The sequence below is a fragment of the Betta splendens genome, chromosome 4, assembly GCF_900634795.4.
Source record: "Betta splendens chromosome 4, fBetSpl5.4, whole genome shotgun sequence".
NCBI lineage: Eukaryota > Metazoa > Chordata > Actinopteri > Anabantiformes > Osphronemidae > Betta > Betta splendens.
The window spans coordinates 13,480,612-13,499,173 of record NC_040884.2 but is presented as its reverse complement, the minus strand read 5'-3'; the positions used below and the strand labels follow the sequence as shown (position 1 = coordinate 13,499,173).

Genomic DNA, 18,562 nt, shown 5'->3' with positions numbered 1-18,562 from the left:
GGTAAAAACAGCAGCAAGTGCAAATTAAAAGCATATTTGTATGCTTGCATCACATCAATGTGTGTTGCTATTTGAGTTTAAAAGTGTGTGTCCCTTTTCTTTCACTTTACACTCGCTAAGCCCAAAAAGTGTTGTTTTAGTGGGATTGTATTTGTTCTGTTTTTCTTTCTTTGCGCTGTGTTTCCTGTTCCTGGATGCAGAATGTGTATGTTGAGTTCTGAGACAAAACATTACATTATCATTAGAATTTAGAAGAAAAAGTTATTTTTTTAGAAATTTATGTTTTTTATAACCCTAAAAATCTATTTTAACATGCAGCACAAGTTGTATCTTTCTAAGTGTATTAAATGACTTTGAATAATATGATTCTTCCAGACGCCATTCACATCCCCATTACACTGATTTCTGCAGCATATTCAACATTTGTTTGAAGACAACACGCATGACTTATGTGAATGACCAAGAACAATGTCATCCGACTTAACACAATGTGAAAGGATTTCAGACGCCGGGGAGTTGAAAGTTCACGGTGTGGGGTTAATTAGTGGAAGTCCATTCATGTTGTCATTAACCATCAGCGGCCTATCAGCGATGCTACTGTTCCTTCGCCTATTTGAATTGATTTTCAAGTTCAGCACCAGGAGAGGGAGGGACTGAAACAGCTTGCCTGCTCGGATTGGCTGCCGTCACCGCGTCAATCATCAATCGTTTTTTTTCTCTTTTTTCTTTTTTTTTTACTCCCAGTCCCACAGACACCAGTGTCTCCGGTCCTCCTCATTGTGAAGCCTCGCGGAATACTTTTCCTCCTGCTGCGCGTGTTTAAGGAAACCGAAGACGTCGCTGTTTAGTTGGACTTTTCCACGGCAGACGCTTTGCTACACTGTAGCTGAGGATATTCACGCGGGGTCTAACACGCAGAGCGAAGAAAATGACTCATTTCAATAAGGGGCCAGCCTACGGATTGTCTGCAGAAGTGAGAAGCAAAGTAAGTCCGCTCGCTTTATCAGCGTCGCTTCATGTGAACGGTGCGCGTGTGCGCTGTTGTGTCCGCGAAGCTCGGTGCCTCTCGTGTTTTTTCACCCATTGATAACTCGGCTCTCCGAACGTCGGGCTGTTTAACTTGTTTGTAGCAAATGTTGCCCCAAAGCGCCCGAAGTTTCCCGAACGCGTCCCGAGTCCAGCGGTAACGTTACAGAAGGTGAACAATGAGAAGCAGCACCTCAACGTCTAACATGGTGTTTACTCAAGTCGAAGAAAGAAGCGTGAGCTGCACTTAAAAGCTGAGATTTTAGCAAAGTGCCAGCACTTTAAAACAGATTGAAATCCTGATTCCTAAACTTTGAATTAAGTTGTTCAAGGAATGTCTAAAATATAACGTGGGCTTTTTTTTTAGTGATCTCCTTTCCTTCATTGTTGTTAGACTGGATCACACCGTACGTCTCAAATCTTCAAAACAAAGTCATAAAGTTGTTATTATGATGCTGTGTGTTCGTGTATGTGGATAAAGCAGCGCAGTAAAGGTAAAAGTCGCGGCCGCTGCTGGTGCTGGTGCTGGTGCAGGGAGAGTTCTGGACCCAGATGGCTCCGTGTGGCTGGTTCGGTGAACTGATCCACTAACTTTGCTCTGTGTGTGTGGATGTAATGTGTTCTAATCACACTGCCACGTAGCCGAAATGGTGATCACCAGCGCTTTCTGTGACCAAGATGATAACTGGGACCAACACGCCGCAATGAGACCGTGTTAGTTTTGGGAGTTCGAATAAGGAAACGCAAATGAAAACTGCCTGTCACAGTAATTACAGACAGATGAAGAGTGCTCGGGCTGGATGTCTTGCTGATTACATCATAAGTAGTTGTGCTGCGCAGCACAGCTTCCCCATTAAGTTCCCATCAATCCTAAATGAAGCTCAGCGCACAACTCATACTGTTTCAGTAGTTACTTCATAGCGATAAGGCTTGTTTGAAGATTTGACATTTGGTGACGTCATTGGAACATCTACTGAAGTGAAGTATCTGAGTGTACTTCATCTGGAGCCAAGTACCAAAAGGTTAATTAGAACAACCCACGTTTGTGCATCTAAGTAACAGAAAGGTCAGTTTATACAATGCACATGATTTAAATTTGTCTGCTCCCAGTTTTTTTCCTGGGACAGGTCCTCGTACAATGACCCCCGACTGGGGCTGAAGCTGCTGCGCCAAGTATAAATAGGGAAACGCTGGCTGTCTGTAGCCGCGGTTTGTTGTTCTCCTCCAGAGCCCCCGATATCATTAGTCTGTGTTCACACGGTGTGTGTGGCACCACGGGGGCCTCTGCCAAAACACCGCAGCCTCACGCTGGGAAAAACGCTGTCTCTGCTTCAACTTATTTTGCAATGCAACGCGACCTTGCTGACAAGGGGCTGGATCGCGTACGTGCGAGCACGGATTCCCGGTGAACTGCTCAGTAATGTGAGAGCTGCATGTATTTCATTCAAAGTCATAATGAGCAAAGAAAAAAAAACTATTGGCACCAGTAAATCTGCCCCTAGTCTGGACTTAACACCCCGACCAATGCATTTGTTTTAACACTGGGCAAACACGTGTGAACACAGCTTAGTGTTAACAAGCCTAATGTAAATGTGCTTCATGTGACTGTTGAAACATGTCCTGCCTGTGTTTACAGCAGCAACTCAAACTGCTGACAGTAGCTTCTGGTTAGATTATTCAATTCAATATGCTGGGAAAGAAGGTTGAAGCAGAAGTGCACCGTAATATCAACTTACACTTTTATTAAGTACATACATTACTACATGTTTTTGTGTAATATTGAGGCTTTGTTTGATTGAACCTCTTGTGACTGAAACAGAAGAAGCATGGAGAGTGAAACAGTATAGTTGTCTGTTTGTGGTTATCCCATTTAAAACTCTAGCATGTGTAAGGTCACTGTGGAAAATATTCCCCGAACAGGAAGTGACTCATCTGAACTTTCAGGAGCTGAACTGCCATTTTAAGGAATTAGCTCTTGTGTGTCCGTACTGAGATCAGAGGATGCTTCCAAAGGCTTCTCTGTGTAATGTATTGGAGCGACTGTGCTGTCCTCAGTTTCCACATCACAATGGGAAGTCCAAGGCTTTACGTTGTGGGGCTGCAGTAGTGACATCTTAGCTCATTAGTCCATTACATAATGTGTAAAATTATCATCTATAGAAATGACATTATTCACATTTTAACCCTTTCAGTTAACTTTGTGCTGCAAAGCGTTCATCAGTCCATTCCACTGAGCAGAATGTGCAGACTGTCCCCAAATACTCAGGCATAGTACTCACTCACGCAGATGCGGATGCCAGTCAGTGTTGTACTGTTCTCTGCTGTGTTTTGTGTTTAGTCTACTTCAGGTTGGTAGTGTGGAGAAACCGGTCCATTTTTAGGACATTCAGGCTGTGCACATTAGCTGCACACGTTCTGTAAGTGACACTGTTAAAGTACAATAATGTACAAAAGCCACTCATGGGTCTGGACATACAGACTTACAAAGAGCTCTTTACTGAGCCCCTCACACACAGATCGGTTATGGAGCGTCACAGTAGAATGCATTCATTTAGTGGCTTTCTCTTTTTATGTGACATTGACAAGCCTGTTAGTAGAACAACATAAAAATATACTTATATTAATTATGTTATCATTTTTTCCATGTCTTTTTTTGCTTAATTTACTGAATCCAAACATTCATTTCAGTATGAGGTATGGAGCATGTGACTGTTCACTTAGTAAGTGCCATGTTTTCAGCAGGCAGAGAAGCCATTTAAAAGCTGAGGTTCAACTGAGGATGTTATTGACTTGGAAAATGTCAGTGTCAGATGCCACTGGATCCATTTTGCAGTTATGGAAAAAATGCTGAGAAAAAACTGTTAACATGTGCAATATCATGAGTGTATTAAGTAAACCTCCTCTGGTGAGTTTCATTAGATGAAAATGTGTTTTACATTCTTACAGTTTTACAGGGGTGAACTTTAAACTTGAAATTGTGCTATAGGATTTTTGAAATAGTGATTATTATGGAACAATAATCAAAATTGAGAGTACCGGTAGATATTTAAATAGCTGTTATTGTTCTGTAATAAGATTGTAAGTACATGGATATAGATATTAATCTGAAAAAGGATATTGAAAGACAGTTCTGTTAGGCATTTGGTAGAGATCTATCCTCCACAAATTAAATCAGTGCAGCGAAGCCTCCTCTCCAGGTCAGGGGCCCATCTGTGATCCATTGCGTAAGGTGTGATCAGTAGTTCACACACTTCGCGCTGCGTACTACACATTCCTTAAATTCTTCAGCACAGACCCCTTGATGAGGAACCAGTCTCTTTCAGCTTTTCACTCATGCTCAACCAGCATCAGTGTTTTCAAGCCTGAGTAAATCACATCCAATATAAACCAGTTGTGAGCCAAAATATAACTGTAACTGTACTTAACACAGGAGAGGGAAGTGAATAGTGGACTGAAGTTGTATACGCTGAGTGAGCAAGATGAACTGAAGGCAACACAAACAATAGTAAATCCACTGCCTAAACAAATGTTAGAGGCTTGCCCACATAATGAAGCATTTTAAAGGGCAGTGTCTCTGACTTGTCATTCATAACCCAAATTCATAAAATGAAGCTATCACCTAGAAATCATCTAGTCTAAAGCTTGGCACAATCTAGTCAAGCACATCCAGGTCCGAGTTTTCTGCTTTTTCTGTTCATTAAGAGGACACACTTGAGTTGTGGTTACAGTGTTTGCTTATAATCCGACTGGATGGGCAATGAGGGCTCTCTCCCATGAATCTTTAAACTTTTCCACCCGGCCCACATCTTTTCACCCGTGTCATGAACCCTGTGGTGACTGACTCATCCGGCTCCGCCAGTCTTTCTGAGAATATGAGCACACTGACACATATCTAATGAAAAACTTACAAGAACTGATTCGTTCCAGGATAATTTGTTTTGCAGTTTTGCTTTTGTTACTAATTGAGATGCATCTTGGTGTAGTGTTTATTTTTCCTGTCTTTACAGGTATCATTTGTCCTTTTTCATCAAGGTACACCTTGATGTAAAAGTGTGATGTCTCAGAGGATCAGCACACAATACTAACTGAATTCTTCAGTGTCTTTTAAAAGCCTCATCCTAGAGCATCTGTTTATTTTCACTCCGTATGTTCTGTTTGTCAGTGTGTGGCCAGCTGGTTGTGTGGCTGGATCAAGCAAATAGATCGTGTTTGTTTGTACAGAGGAGGTAGAAGGGTGAAATAACCGATGAAAGACAATGCAGAGCTGGAAAATCTGCATTCTGACATATAATTAATCCGGGTTTATTTGTTGGCTTTCATCTTGAAACTTAGACAGACAGATTGGTGTGGGCTTTAAAACACAGGTTTTCCTACTGCATTTAGACACTGATTCGATACAACATAGATTGACAAAGTTGATTAAAGAGTAAATTAAAGCTCCTTCTACTTGTTTTCAGGCACACTCACAAGAGTATTCGCATTATTCGCACTATGTGTAACTACTTCACAAGAACAGTGTCAAGGATGTTCAAATAAGCAGTAAATGCTTTCAGTGCATGAAACAAGCTAGTTTAGTTTTAGTCTGTCACGTCCACAGTTGGTTCGCTGGCACTACATGAGTCCATGTGAGTCTGTCCAGGCCCTCAATGAAGGTGACAAAATATACTTCACGGAAAATCTGATGCAAGTGTGATGTCGCCTTGAAGCATGAGAACGAATTCATGTGACCGGAATACTTTGAGTACTGCATGTTGGTTGTTATTAGTGTGCAAGTGTTCACTCCCAATAATAGGGAGTAGAGTTTTCATAGAAAACCACGGCTTCTCCCATATAATGTGCTGACGCTAGAGTTCTGTATTGTTGTGAATGCTGCCCTTTTGACGCCCAGGGCACTGTCAGTGAGAAGCTTCCAATTTTAAACTCACAGGAAGTTTTCTCTTCCTGGAGCTATTGTTTGACTTCAGAAAGACAGTCCACATGGTTTTAGATTTGTATTGTTGATTTCTTGGTGAGGATATGCAGAAAATTTGGAAAACCAGTTATTAAACTGGTCACAAAATCACTGAGAACACAGAACCTAACAAACTTTAAATTCACTTTAGAGAAGGGCTAGAAAAGAAAATACAAGACAGGAACCACAAATCACTATGAAGATACTGACTAAGGACTATCACTGTTAAACCAACATGCTAATTGATCTTACCAACAACAGTTACAGTAGAGGTCAGAGGAACAGGAGGAGAATGAGCACGAAGGCAGCAGCCACGCTAGGAATGACCAGCTTACAATGACCACAACACCTACGCATAGACAACCAACCAATAATGAGTGACACCTGATGGTGTCAGGCAGAAACACCACTAGTCCCCTGAGGGGGGCATGAAACAGTTCTGTTCACAACTGGGGCAACAGTTAAACTTTGGCATCACTTTCATGACAGCCTGACCTTTGTTTTACTAATGGATTGCACAGGCTTTTTTAGCATAGTACTGTATGCACTCCAGGAAAAAGACGTTTTCAGCCCTTCCTGTAAATGATTTGCATACAAGATGGCACTGGCACATTACCATGGCTTTAATTTATTTAGCCACAACACCCGTACCCCACAGCCAGCCGGCATCAAAACAACCCTCAGAACCGTGTTTGCCTCCGTCTGCGTATCTAATTACAGCCTGACTCCTTCTCCTGAAACTTCGCCCTGCTGCCTCTGCTTTTCTTGTACTCCCAGTTGAGGACATGGCTCCATTCTGTACAATGTAGGGTATGTTGAGAGTTTCTCAGCTCAGGTGGTTATTTATTAATGAATATCGGGCCTCTCTGTTTGTTCAGCCTTGGTTCACTACTTGTGTATGATGTGACAAATGGCAGTATTTTATCATTATACTCAGTGCTACAGGTTTACCATAAACATAAGATGTTTGGACAATGTTACACTACTCATTGTGAGCGTGTCAAGTCTTTGTATGACTGACTCCAATCAATCCATTTGCCAAATGCAAACGGTTTTGTGCTGTCACATACGTTTGCATGCTGAAAATTTAAAGGGAATGAGATTTGTCTGCTTCTGACCTTGAGCAGGCTCAAATAGTAACCTTTCAGTTTGTTTTTTGCCTCAGAAGCTGACTTTAATGATTCCATCAAGAGACTTTGTCCCTTTTTTCCAGTGCTTAACTTTTTTTCTGTGAGTTATTGGCAAAGCTTGTCTGAAGTAACAAGAGAAGCGAGGAGAAAAGAGAAAATTCCTTCCTTCTAACCAGCCAAGCTCTTTGGCCTCTCTGTGGGGTGTCTGTGTTGTCAAACTCCACAGACACTAAATGCTTCACATTATTTCCAAACTTACACAACTCTGACCACTGATACTGTGACCAAAGGCCTAAACTTTGCCGCTAACCATTCACTGAGTCACAGTTTGGAACGATGAAAGATTAAAATGTCATTATTTGTCCGTTCACTGAATGAAGTTCTCAATTGTATTTACAATTTAAAAAATCACTCACATTAAACTACATGGCTTTTGGATTGCTGGTACACAAAACAAGGCATTTGCAGACATTTGTCTTGGTGTCTTTTGTAATTATGATAATGATGCATGAATTTAAACACTTCACAGAAAGCCACATCCTTGGATGAGATACAAACAACCACACTGATAATTCTGTGCTCTACTTCTAACTGAATGTATTAAACTAACCAAACAGTACAGTCACTTGTCATTGTGTTGTCTGTGGGCGAAGGACTTTGTCCAGGTGACTGGTGACATTTTCTGGTGATAAAGCTGTGGTATGCTAGCAATGTGGCTTAGCAAAACAAAATTCTTCTATGTACAAAACAAATGTTTAGACCTTCCTTGTGCTATAATTAGCTTGTTTCGGGCCAAGGCAAAGTAAAAATTGCGGCACGAAAGATTCAAGTTTCTGTCACACTGTATGGGGTGCCAAATGTAAAAGGAGCACCTATAACCAGTTTTCTCACATTTAACTAAATGGCACAACATGTTTTCTCACATTTAGTTAAATGTGCCAATTACAATTAACATTTACATTTAGACTTTGGGACATTTAACTAAATGTGAGAAAACATGTTGTTTCATTTAGTTAAATGTGAGAAAACTAGTTATAGATGCTCCTTTTACATTTGGCACCCCATACTACTGTACATGGAACCTTGGATGGAGAGGAACACGTATGTACTGTATGAATGTGTATCTACACAGCTCATGAGATTCGATAGCGCACAATATAGTTAATGAAAACATGAGGGTAATTTTATAAATTAACACGTTTCAAATTTTTCAGTTTTTATTCGTAGTTTTAAAGTTTTATGTCAAAACCATGCAGAAATGTTTTGTCTCTTTAGTTCTCCTTTCTGTATGAATGATCATATGCAGCATAGGGCAATGCACACCTTATAAAACATTTTGCCACCAAATCTGTTCGACAGCTGTATGAGACTGTGTGTATGAGGCTTGAGTTACTATTAATAACATTGATACTGAAGAAGTACTCAATTCAATAGCTACATTTGCTTTCACAACAATGCAACAATTCAGTTCTAGAACCCTGGTGCAGTGCACAGAAGAATATAGGAAACAAATGGTGATGTAGCATGATGGCCGCTGCTTCAGTGAGTCACTCCACAGGAATTCTAATAAACAACAGAAGAGCATGAGATTTTACTGCAAAGAAACATTCTAAGATGTCATATTTGCACAAACGGACGGAATCTCCGCATGCACAGGCCCATCCTTGGAAATGCAGACTGAACTATCTTAAACTAGGCAACAGATGGTTTCTTTCTGCTCATTGTATGGACTATAACCTGACACAGACTCTATGGATGAGCGAATGTCTGAGAGATGTTTATGGAGCGCCAACCAACACTAAAAGCCGTTTACGCCATCTCGAGAGCTAATGGGAGGAGGATTACTGTACAGAAAGATTTACTGGAGTGTTTAGTGTTACTACTGAGCTATGTATGTGTGAGCCATTCTTTCCTTTTGCTGAAGCACCATAAATCTTTGAAAACCTTTTTTTGTATTAATGCATATACATCACCATAAGCAACATTGGAACAAATAACAAACATTTCTGTGTCCGTGCTAATATTAATTCAAGGTGTTATTTTAAGGGATGAAATCTGCTAAAGTCCTTTTATATTTCTAAACTTAACTGGATTTTCTTTTCGTTTTACATGATAGATTGCTCAGAAATATGACCCACTAAAAGAGGAGGAGCTCCGCTTCTGGATCGAGGAGGTAACAGGAATGTGCATCGGTGAGAACTTCCAGCAAGGGTTGAAGGACGGAGTCATCCTCTGCGAGTAAGTCCTCTGGAAAACTGTGGTGTTGGACTTGATCGAGACATGCAGTTAATGCATCAGGGGTCATTATGTAACAGAATGTGCATCTAAGTTCTTGATAAGTCACATGCTCTGATGCATGTTGTTTTCTATTCTCGTTCAGACTGATTAATAGGCTGCAGCCTGGCTCAGTAAAGAAAATCAACCTTTCACAGCTAAACTGGCATAAGGTAAGATCTAATCTGAACTGGAAACAATGCAGGGCATTCACACTGTCAACTGATAACAAAAAGCTATTTAAGAATTCAGCACCATGATGAGGACATTCAACTAGCCAGAGCATGGCGGCCTTTAGAAAAGTTAAGGCATGGACCCACTCACAAAGCTCTCCCTCTCCTAACAAACAGATTTATGTGTGCTGTTATTGCTTCCTCCTGGTTCTGTTAGACTCTTGTACCAGCCCTCTTCACTTCTCTTTGCAGCTGGAAAACCTCGGGAACTTTATCAAAGCTATTCTTGCCTATGGGCTGAAGCCCAGTGACATCTTTGAGGCAAATGACCTATTTGAAAATGGGAACATGACTCAAGTCCAGACCACGCTGCTTGCCCTGGCCAGCATGGTGAGTGATCGCACGTTAAATAGGGTCATTGTCTTCTGTGAAACACATTTTGTGATGTCACAGTCCACAAGGACAATGTCACATCAGTGCTTTGACACGTTTCCTCTGTCAGGCAAAGACCAAAGGTATGGACACGAAGGTTGACATCGGGGTGAAATACGCAGACAAACAAGCTCGACATTTCGATGACGAGAAGATCAAGGCTGGTCAGTGTGTCATTGGACTGCAGGTAACTAGTGACTATATGACTTCAACATATGAACAGAAATAGTTACACCTATGATAAACTAAAACTATTTTAAGACTAACATTTATTTACAGATCTTCATACGTTTACATTATTTACAACAGTGTACAAAGGCACGTAAACCCCTTTTCTAACGACATGAGTAAAGCTCTTCATGTGTAGAGACAACTGGGCACTGTGGCAGCTCTCCACAGAGGTGGACACCCAGCTTAGAAGACGCTGTGTGATGCAGCAGGACAACAACTGCAAACATCAAATGAAATCTAAAACCTTTTAAAGTGGCCCAGTCTGAGTGCAGACCTTAACCCCACAACGATTCAGTGGAGTGGACCTGGAGAGCTGCTCACAGCAGATGTCCTGAGAATATGGTCGACCAAAGCAGTTCTGTAGAGATGAGCTGCTGGACATTCTGTAGTAGTGAGTTATCACTGCTACTGGTTGTTCAAGTATTATTGTTTGTCTAAAGGTTCACTTTGTCCATTAGCACTGAGATAAAGACATGCACATTGTAAATTGTATTTGTACGTTGCATGTGGATATATAACTGTCTTTTAAAATATATTTCTTCTAAACTACTGTAGGTGTGCTAATTAATTCACAACTAGCGTGACACTGTCATGTGCCTTTGCAGAGCAGGGCCAAGGCCGCGGGAGGTTTACGCAATTTTGCCTGCTTAAATTTCAAAAGTGCATCAGTCATTTTTTTGTCACACATAACGTCTAAAGATAAATAAATTTAAGGCTGCCAAAATACACCTGACATCTAAAATGTCAGTGGTTTGTTTCATTCAACGAGCTAGGACTGATTGTGTTTGAATATGGTGTGATACCGATGCCTTTCATCCTCAGATGGGAACAAACAAGTGTGCAAGTCAGGCTGGTATGACAGCCTATGGGACCAGACGGCATCTGTACGATCCAAAGAATCAGACCGACAAACCCTACGACCAGACCACCATCAGCCTGCAGATGGGAACCAACAAAGGAGCCAGCCAGGTGAAAACCCACGCTCCGTTCGTTAATGGCGCTTTTAGTGGATCTCCTAGGTTCTTTTTGTTTTGTAGAAAATACGTCAACAACTCAACTCACTGGTTCATGTAAAACTGTTTTATACCACAAAGGCCTGGCCTCAAAAAAAAAAAACTGCGGTTTTGTGGATTGCAGTGTTGGGAACGACTGGGTTTTCAGATTAAAATCAGCCCTGGGTTAAAACAACACAAGGATCTGTGTTGGTGGGAGCATGTTATTCCAAGCACTGGTGAGATAGGAAATACAATCCCGGAAATGAATGTGAAGGCTTATCAGTTACTATAATACTGCATGGGGCTTCTGAAAACATATCACAGTTATTTGAACTGTTACTGTGACAAACATGGAGCAGACTGTAGAACTGACCGCTCTTACCAAAGTATGTTTTGTAGTAAAACGTTGAGTTTAGTCTAGCTTCTTTTGGCAAATGACTTCATTTCCTGTTTCATTGTATTTCTCATATTCAAATCATTATAAACAACTGTATTTTACAGTAAAATAAGTAGAGTATTCCAGGAAATAGATGATGACTGGTGAGTTTGTCACAGCTGTGAGCAGCATGAAACTGAATTCAGCTCTGTTGTTGGGTTAAGGCAGTGGTAAGCACAAAGGTTTTTTAACACAGTCGTACAATGACTTGGTTTTTTAGATTGCGAAATATTTATATAGACTTATTTGGAGGAATTTGGGTCTTGAATTCAACAGCATGGTTTTCTGCTTTGGGTTTCGTGCAGGCGGGCATGTCAGCCCCCGGGACCCGCAGGGACATCTTTGACCAGAAGGTGGCGCTGCAGCCAGTGGACAACTCCACCATCTCCCTCCAGATGGGCACCAATAAGGTAGCATCTCAGAGGGGCATGACTGTGTACGGTCTGGGTCGACAGGTGTACGACCCCAAATATTGCGTCCCTCCAACGGAACCGGTCATTCACACTAACGGCAGCCAAGGAACCGGAACCAACGGTTCCGAGATCAGCGACAGTGACTATCAGGCCGAGTTCCAGGAGGACGAGTACCCTGGAAGTTACCATAACGACTACAGCTCCCATTACAACGATCAGGGCATTGACTATTAGTGGAGGGCTCCACCTCCAGTGCAGTATTAACAAGTGTATTTTACCAGCTACACAACAGAGCACGTCTTTTGCTATCCTCAGTAGTCTGTTTTTATTCTGAAGCAAAAGTTGAATTATGCCTTGAGTGCTTTTTCCTTCTTCACCTAGACTCTTTGATCTGAGCTGCAAAGGTCGTAAGAAGTTGTAGTAGCATAGAATGAGAGACAGAGATTCAGTCATAAAAATGTATTTTTAAGTTTTAAGAACATTAATTTTAATACTCACTTTTTAAAGATGACCTAATGATGGGACAATGAAGTAGTGATTTCTTTTCATGATCTTTTATTTGTGGACTCACCCTCGCTGGTCCATGTGAAAGAAATTTCACAACTGGTTGATTTGTACAACCCCTCCCTTCTGTCTGTAATCATACAACCAATCGTAGTTTAATGCTGGTGTTCTTACACGCATGTACCATCATTTATTTGCTATGTAACATTTATTTTCTTTATGTCACCTACAAATCCTGATGTTGAACAGTGCACGTAACCAAACCCCAGCTGACACTATTTTATTTTCCTCCTATTGTGTGATGACCTATTTTCATATTGTTCCCCTTGTTTTCACAAATTATATTTATTGCGATGCCTGCCATTGCAAATCAATACACTGTTACATGGTTCATAAGGAAACTGGTATGCTATAAATAAAGCCTTACATCCTTCATTCTCCAAAGCTTGTCTGCACATTGTTGTTACATCTGTCATTAATACAGTCATACAGAGAAAAGATGCTACAACTCGTACTACTGAAACATAGCAGGACACTCCTTATATGCAGTTTGAAAAGTTGAAGCTTCCAGATGTGGGCTGTAGTTTAGAGGCATGGATGTAGGTGTTCCAGCAGTTAATTAATAGTTATGATCAGTTATGTGGACGGATGAAGGAATATGGGTATTTCTGGGAATAACAAAGGTAAATAACATCAAAATGGATTACAGACATCATATGATGGCTTAACTTAATTTTAAAGCTCAGTTTTATTCGACGCAAAAAAGATTTTGAGGACGCGTCTTATTTATGATCAAAACAAAACCGACAATAGATTCTACTAAAAACTCTGTGTATCCAAAGCCTTTATTAAGTTATCCAAGTAAATTGGATTTCTAAGAACATTACAGGCAGCAGGCAAAAAACAAATGAAAAAATAGAGAAAATCCAATAAAGAAAGATGATAATGTTATATTTCCTAGTAGCAGTATCATAGAGAAGAATGCTCATATTCACCAGTGTGTGGTAAATATGAAACTCCTAAAGCAACTGCTTAAAGTTAAAGTCTCAAAAATCCTTTGTGACTTCACTAAGAGAACAAACTTGTGATTAGACTTACTATTAAGTAAGTATTAAAGACCCTGGATCGGTTTCCTAACCAGACTTATTAAACTCACGTCCCATTTGACTTGAAACTAAAATAGTAAAGCCACTTTATGTTGTGGATGATTGGTTCTGATTCACAGTCCTTTTTTATTAGTTCCATCTTAAGCCAGAGGTTTGTATTTTACACAAACACATGCAGACACACAAAACACTAACTGTAATGGGAGCACTGCCAATAAAGTATCTGTGGCACATAAATCTTACTCGTGGAACTCATTTCTTCTAGGGGAGATGTTTTTGAAAGCAGCTGTTCGAGCCTCTCTGAGGACTTTCTAGAATTAGGCAAAGGTTGGGAAGAGCGAAGTCCAACTACGGTGAAAAACAAACACTGCAGGATGAGAGACGTTCACCGATGTACACATTTATTTGAAGCAAATTGTGGAATCCAAAGACTTCGATTAGGCACATGGTGCCTTCCAGGCAGAAAGTCAGACATTCTTATTTTCCACTGGATAAAAAAAATCACAAGAATAGCCAAGTAGGACACTCGGGTCAAATTTCAGTCCAGAATTTTCCAGGATGCAGCTACTGTTGTCATCAAGGCAGCGTGCAGTGGAAAGACTGAAGAACCACCAGTATGATAAAAACACAGAAACCCACCGGAGAAAGATCATTTTTGAGCAACACAAAACTTTTACAGTTGTAATTATGAGCCACAAGATCCAGGCTCACTGGTTCTGATTCATTAGTCGTGTCTGTGCAGTTTCCTCTTTGTTGCATCTTTGTGCTCGCTTGGTTTCGTTTTGTTTTTTGTGGGGGGTCCCCTGATGTTGTTGGTGCCTCTGTGTTCACTACCCACTCTCTTGAACTACACAGGAGGTGGTGGCACATTAATCCAAAAGAAATTCCCTCATCTGGTGTTTTTATGATCTGGTCTGTCTAAGTATACGTTATTCAAGCTAATATAAAAATGATTGCTGAGCCACAAAGGGATGGGACCGTGAGCAGTGACACGCTGCATCACTGACACTAAATTTAGCCGTCACTCACTGGGACGAATGGATTAAACAAGCTGGTGTCTGTTCTGCAGTCGGGCACTCTGGGATTTCACTGAGTTGAAGACAAAGAGTGAGCAGCCAATGGGCTTCATGAGAATGTAATGGCATTCAGTCAAAGCCCCTCCTAACCCCAGGCCATCCCCGCTCTCCCCCACTCCCCCACTCCCCCCAGCCCCGTCCGCTGCTTAGGAAGAATCACAGCTTTGTGCAGGCCTGCACAATTCAGGGTGAAAACGCTAGACTCAATTAGGGGGCGAGAGTCCAAAAAGGCCCGGCGACCGCCGCGAGGCATGAAACGAGTCCTGCAGGCCCGGCTCGCTGCAGGCGGAACCCAGCCCGGCGGTGCCGCCCTCCTCGCGCATGCTGCAGAGGGCCCGAAACCCGGGACGGATTCTATGTGAGCTGTCTGACAAACGCAGTGATGCACGGTCACAATAAATGAAGCGCTACACCGCTGCTCACACATCAGCACAGAACCAAACCTGATGAGGTGTGTTCGTGCTTTGAAATGCTGGGGGGGTTTAGCCGACGGCAGAACGAGACAGCTGATCTTTTATTATGTGCGACCCGGTTTTCAGCAGCAGAGCAGCTCGGTTGTGGTGTGAGGAGGCTCCGCTGGATGCCAGGACGTTGTTAGGAGGGGATGGAAGCGGCCTGTAATTCAACGCACCTCTGCACAGGGAGTGGGAGAGGAAGCGGGGGGGAGGGGTGCCGTCCTCTGGCAGACACATGGACGTGGGATGCTGAGGGGGTAGAGTTTTGATTTCCTGCAGATGACAGAGGCGCTGATCACGCTCAGATGTGATGTGGCCCCTGCAGCTGAGACGGGGGGGGGGGGGGGGGGGGGGGAGTCCAGGGAGAACATCAAAATCCCAGCTTGATTTTGATGTCAAACTCAGAGGGAAGATTTTGGCCATAGAATATAGTTTCTATCTGTTATTTCTATATGTCAGCCTGGCATTTGGACACAACACAATATCAGTTATATCCTTATTAACCCTTTTCAACTGCACTGGAAAAGTGTTTAGAGCAGTTCCACACGACCACACTTGAAAACACAGAGAAAAACGGGGGGGTAAGTCTGTAATTACTGGGATCGTGTGTGTCACCACACTATATGGAGAGGGTAATAAGCACCTTTCTATACAGCAGGGAGCTCATGTATTGGCCCTGTGCTGAAATTCAACACATCAGTGGATGCTTCAGAGATGCTAAATGAGTCGGCTTGGTTTCGATTCCGTCGCCTTTGGACCGAATAAGTCCTGAAGACTGGATAAATGGAGCTGTGGGTTCAGCTGCAGTTCTCAAAGCCTGTGTTTAGGCTTTTAATTTTTCATGAAAGGTAAAGAATTTAAGCAATATCTGTCAAACTGCAGAGAGTGCTTCCACTCTCTGGTGGATGAGGGGAATAATCTGGAGCCAGGGGCTGTGGGATCAGCAGGGAAATCCAAAGACATTGCTCCAGTCTCCACACGCAGAAACAGGCACGGAGCTGAGGGGCAGCCTGGCTTTTAAGGCCTTATAAGGTGGAATATACTGAGGCCAACAATGGCTTCAAGCTTTGGGACGGCGTCAAAGTTTGTGAGGTCCTCTGACCAAACTCACTCACATTCAGTTGGTCAGAGTTTTTTAGCATATTGTCAGTTCCAGTACTAACAGCTCATTCTTCTCCTTCTCCTTCTTCCTCCTCCTCTTCTACGTCTCCCCACAGACGAGGATTCCTGCTCCCTCCATCTGTGCTGTGCAGCTTTTGTTCCCAGATAACCTTTCTCCGTCTTCAGCCGACCTCAGGCTGAGGTCGGCCTCTTTTATTCCATTGCTTGTTTATCACTGAGAACATGCTGTAGTTTCACTGATATAATTAAGCGAGGCATGTGGACATTTAAGTTTTATTGAAAACCTAATGAGCAGGACCTCAAATGCTTCGCAGACCACGCGCGGACACAAACAGAGCATCAACTTTGTGTTTAGGTAAGTGGAGAGTTTGATCATATGGAGCAGCGTTGTCTGGCCTGTTTCAAGGTCAGTCGAGTAGATTTATTGAATTTGTCAGAACTGCCAGACATGTGGCAGTCAACCTAATTTTGACGATCATTCACCTCACTACTCTTAACCTGATTATTAGTTCAGGCTTTTGCTACTTGGGTTTGCTTTATATTCAAAGGTTCACCCCGACATTAACGAAATTAGATTCACAAAGTTGTTTCCTGGTTCTTTGCGTTTATTATGTAGTTTATTATGTAGTTGATAGAATAGTGTATTATCTAAACAAATTTAATCCAATCCCGATGCAGATGAAAGCAAAATATTTATAATTAAAAATTTTTTTTATTAAAAAAACCTACAGTCCAAAAGATTGACGCCTGCACCCCATCACACCAAGCAAAAGTGCATTTTGTGACTTGAAGGCAGTTTACACTGGGCCTGCGTGAATTAAGGACGTAACTAGTTTAGCATCTTGAGGACACATTGTGGTCAAGCAGCTGAACGGTCGGGTTTGGTAATGATACTGACCTCCAGTGGATTTCCTGCAGAATTATTTTACAGCTGTAAGGCTGTTGACAAAACAGTTTCTTTTTCACTGCTAATTAGAGACGTTTGATTCAGTTAATCTGAAGACCAGTACAAAGCCAGTGACTTCCAGGGTTCTTTTCCATTAACTATAATAAATTGTAAAAAAAATGAAATTTCAGAACAATAATAAATGAGCTCATCAGAATCTAAAACATAAGCATGAGAGCAAAGGGTCATATTTGAACCAAAGCATAAGTTTTATAACAGCTGACAAAACAGTTCAGCGTCAGGTGATGATATAAATGATTGTCTCGTATTAAAAATGTCAAACAGATGAGTAACGCTCCATAAATCGGGTGTTTGTGGGATGGAACGTTTATCAGACCAGGACTGTGGGGGCATGGAGACAAAGATGATGTTATCTGATGACACACAATGAAACCCACTAGATGGAAGAGAGAGAATACAACTAAAAGCAGTAAAATAGAATACGAAACAGCTCGTGCCTTACGAGTGAATTAAGCTCTCGTCGTCGTCGTCTATTGACACAAACAGTAAACAGTCTTTTAGTCCACTTTACAGTTCCTCCTCTCTATTCAGTATAATATGGAGCTCCCCACGTATACGACGCGATGGTGGTATAGTGGTAAGCATAGCTGCCTTCCAAGCAGTTGACCCGGGTTCGATTCCCGGCCATCGCAGCCTTAATCTTTTCTTTTGAATGTCGAATGAAACATACAAGTACGTATCCGACTTAAACATGAGACATAAATGCAGTAACATCTGATTCAGTATTACCGTGTTTATCTACAAGTCTGCTGCATCGATCCCTCTTTAACATTATGCGAGGCATCTCTCAGTCCTAACGAGGAGAGTTGAGCCTCCAGACGCTGAGAGCGTCCAGAGTACATCTGTTATATATATTTTAATTAAACATCTATGATGTATGCAGCGTGTGGTGGAACCGTGACACAGTGGTTGCAGCTTGGTTAATTTAGTGATTTCTGCATTATATCAGACACTAACTGCTGTGAGCCGATGGTATTTAATTCGTGCATAGGCAAAACAGGCGCAAACTGCGATGGCGACCACCATCACGCCACCATCGGTGCGCAATATGCGTCAAAAAACCCAGAACTGAGTTGAAGTACAATTTGTATTGCTGAGAGGCGATCTCGTGTGAGCATCAAAGTCGAACACTAATGTTTTTACTTCTAAATATCAGCTAAATTTCCAAGATGTGTTTTTATCCCTATAGTGAATTCCAGACTTACATTTAGGAACCAGATGTTCCCACGTCCTCCAGCAGGTGGTGCTCTTACGCTGTCACGTCTCTGGGA

At 41.8% G+C, this 18,562-nt stretch overlaps 1 protein-coding gene and 1 non-coding gene across 2 annotated transcripts; both read left to right on the top strand.

Annotated features, from left to right (window-relative positions):
- Positions 1 to 515: 515 nt before the first annotated feature.
- cnn3a (calponin 3, acidic a) lies at positions 516 to 13,009 on the top strand. Its single transcript, XM_029148484.3, has 7 exons — positions 516 to 985; positions 9,224 to 9,345; positions 9,488 to 9,554; positions 9,807 to 9,944; positions 10,057 to 10,173; positions 11,040 to 11,186; positions 11,954 to 13,009. The coding sequence occupies exons 1-7, from the start codon at positions 929 to 931 to the stop codon at positions 12,293 to 12,295; spliced, it is 990 nt and encodes a 329-aa protein (XP_029004317.1). The 5' UTR covers positions 516 to 928; the 3' UTR covers positions 12,296 to 13,009.
- A 4,842-nt stretch (positions 13,010 to 17,851) lies between these two features.
- trnag-ucc (transfer RNA glycine (anticodon UCC)) lies at positions 17,852 to 17,923 on the top strand. Its single transcript has one exon. It is a non-coding gene; the product is annotated as a tRNA-Gly (tRNA).
- The last annotated feature ends 639 nt before the right edge of the window (positions 17,924 to 18,562 follow it).

Excerpts from the sequence above, each read along its gene's own strand:
- cnn3a (XM_029148484.3), top strand. The coding sequence starts at position 929 with ATGACTCATTTCAATAAGGGGCCAGCCTACGGATTGTCTGCAGAAGTG. Across the intron at positions 986-9,223 it reads CTGCAGAAGTGAGAAGCAAA|ATTGCTCAGAAATATGACCC; the intron begins GTAAGTCCGCTC and ends TTTACATGATAG. Across the intron at positions 9,555-9,806 it reads CACAGCTAAACTGGCATAAG|CTGGAAAACCTCGGGAACTT; the intron begins GTAAGATCTAAT and ends TTCTCTTTGCAG.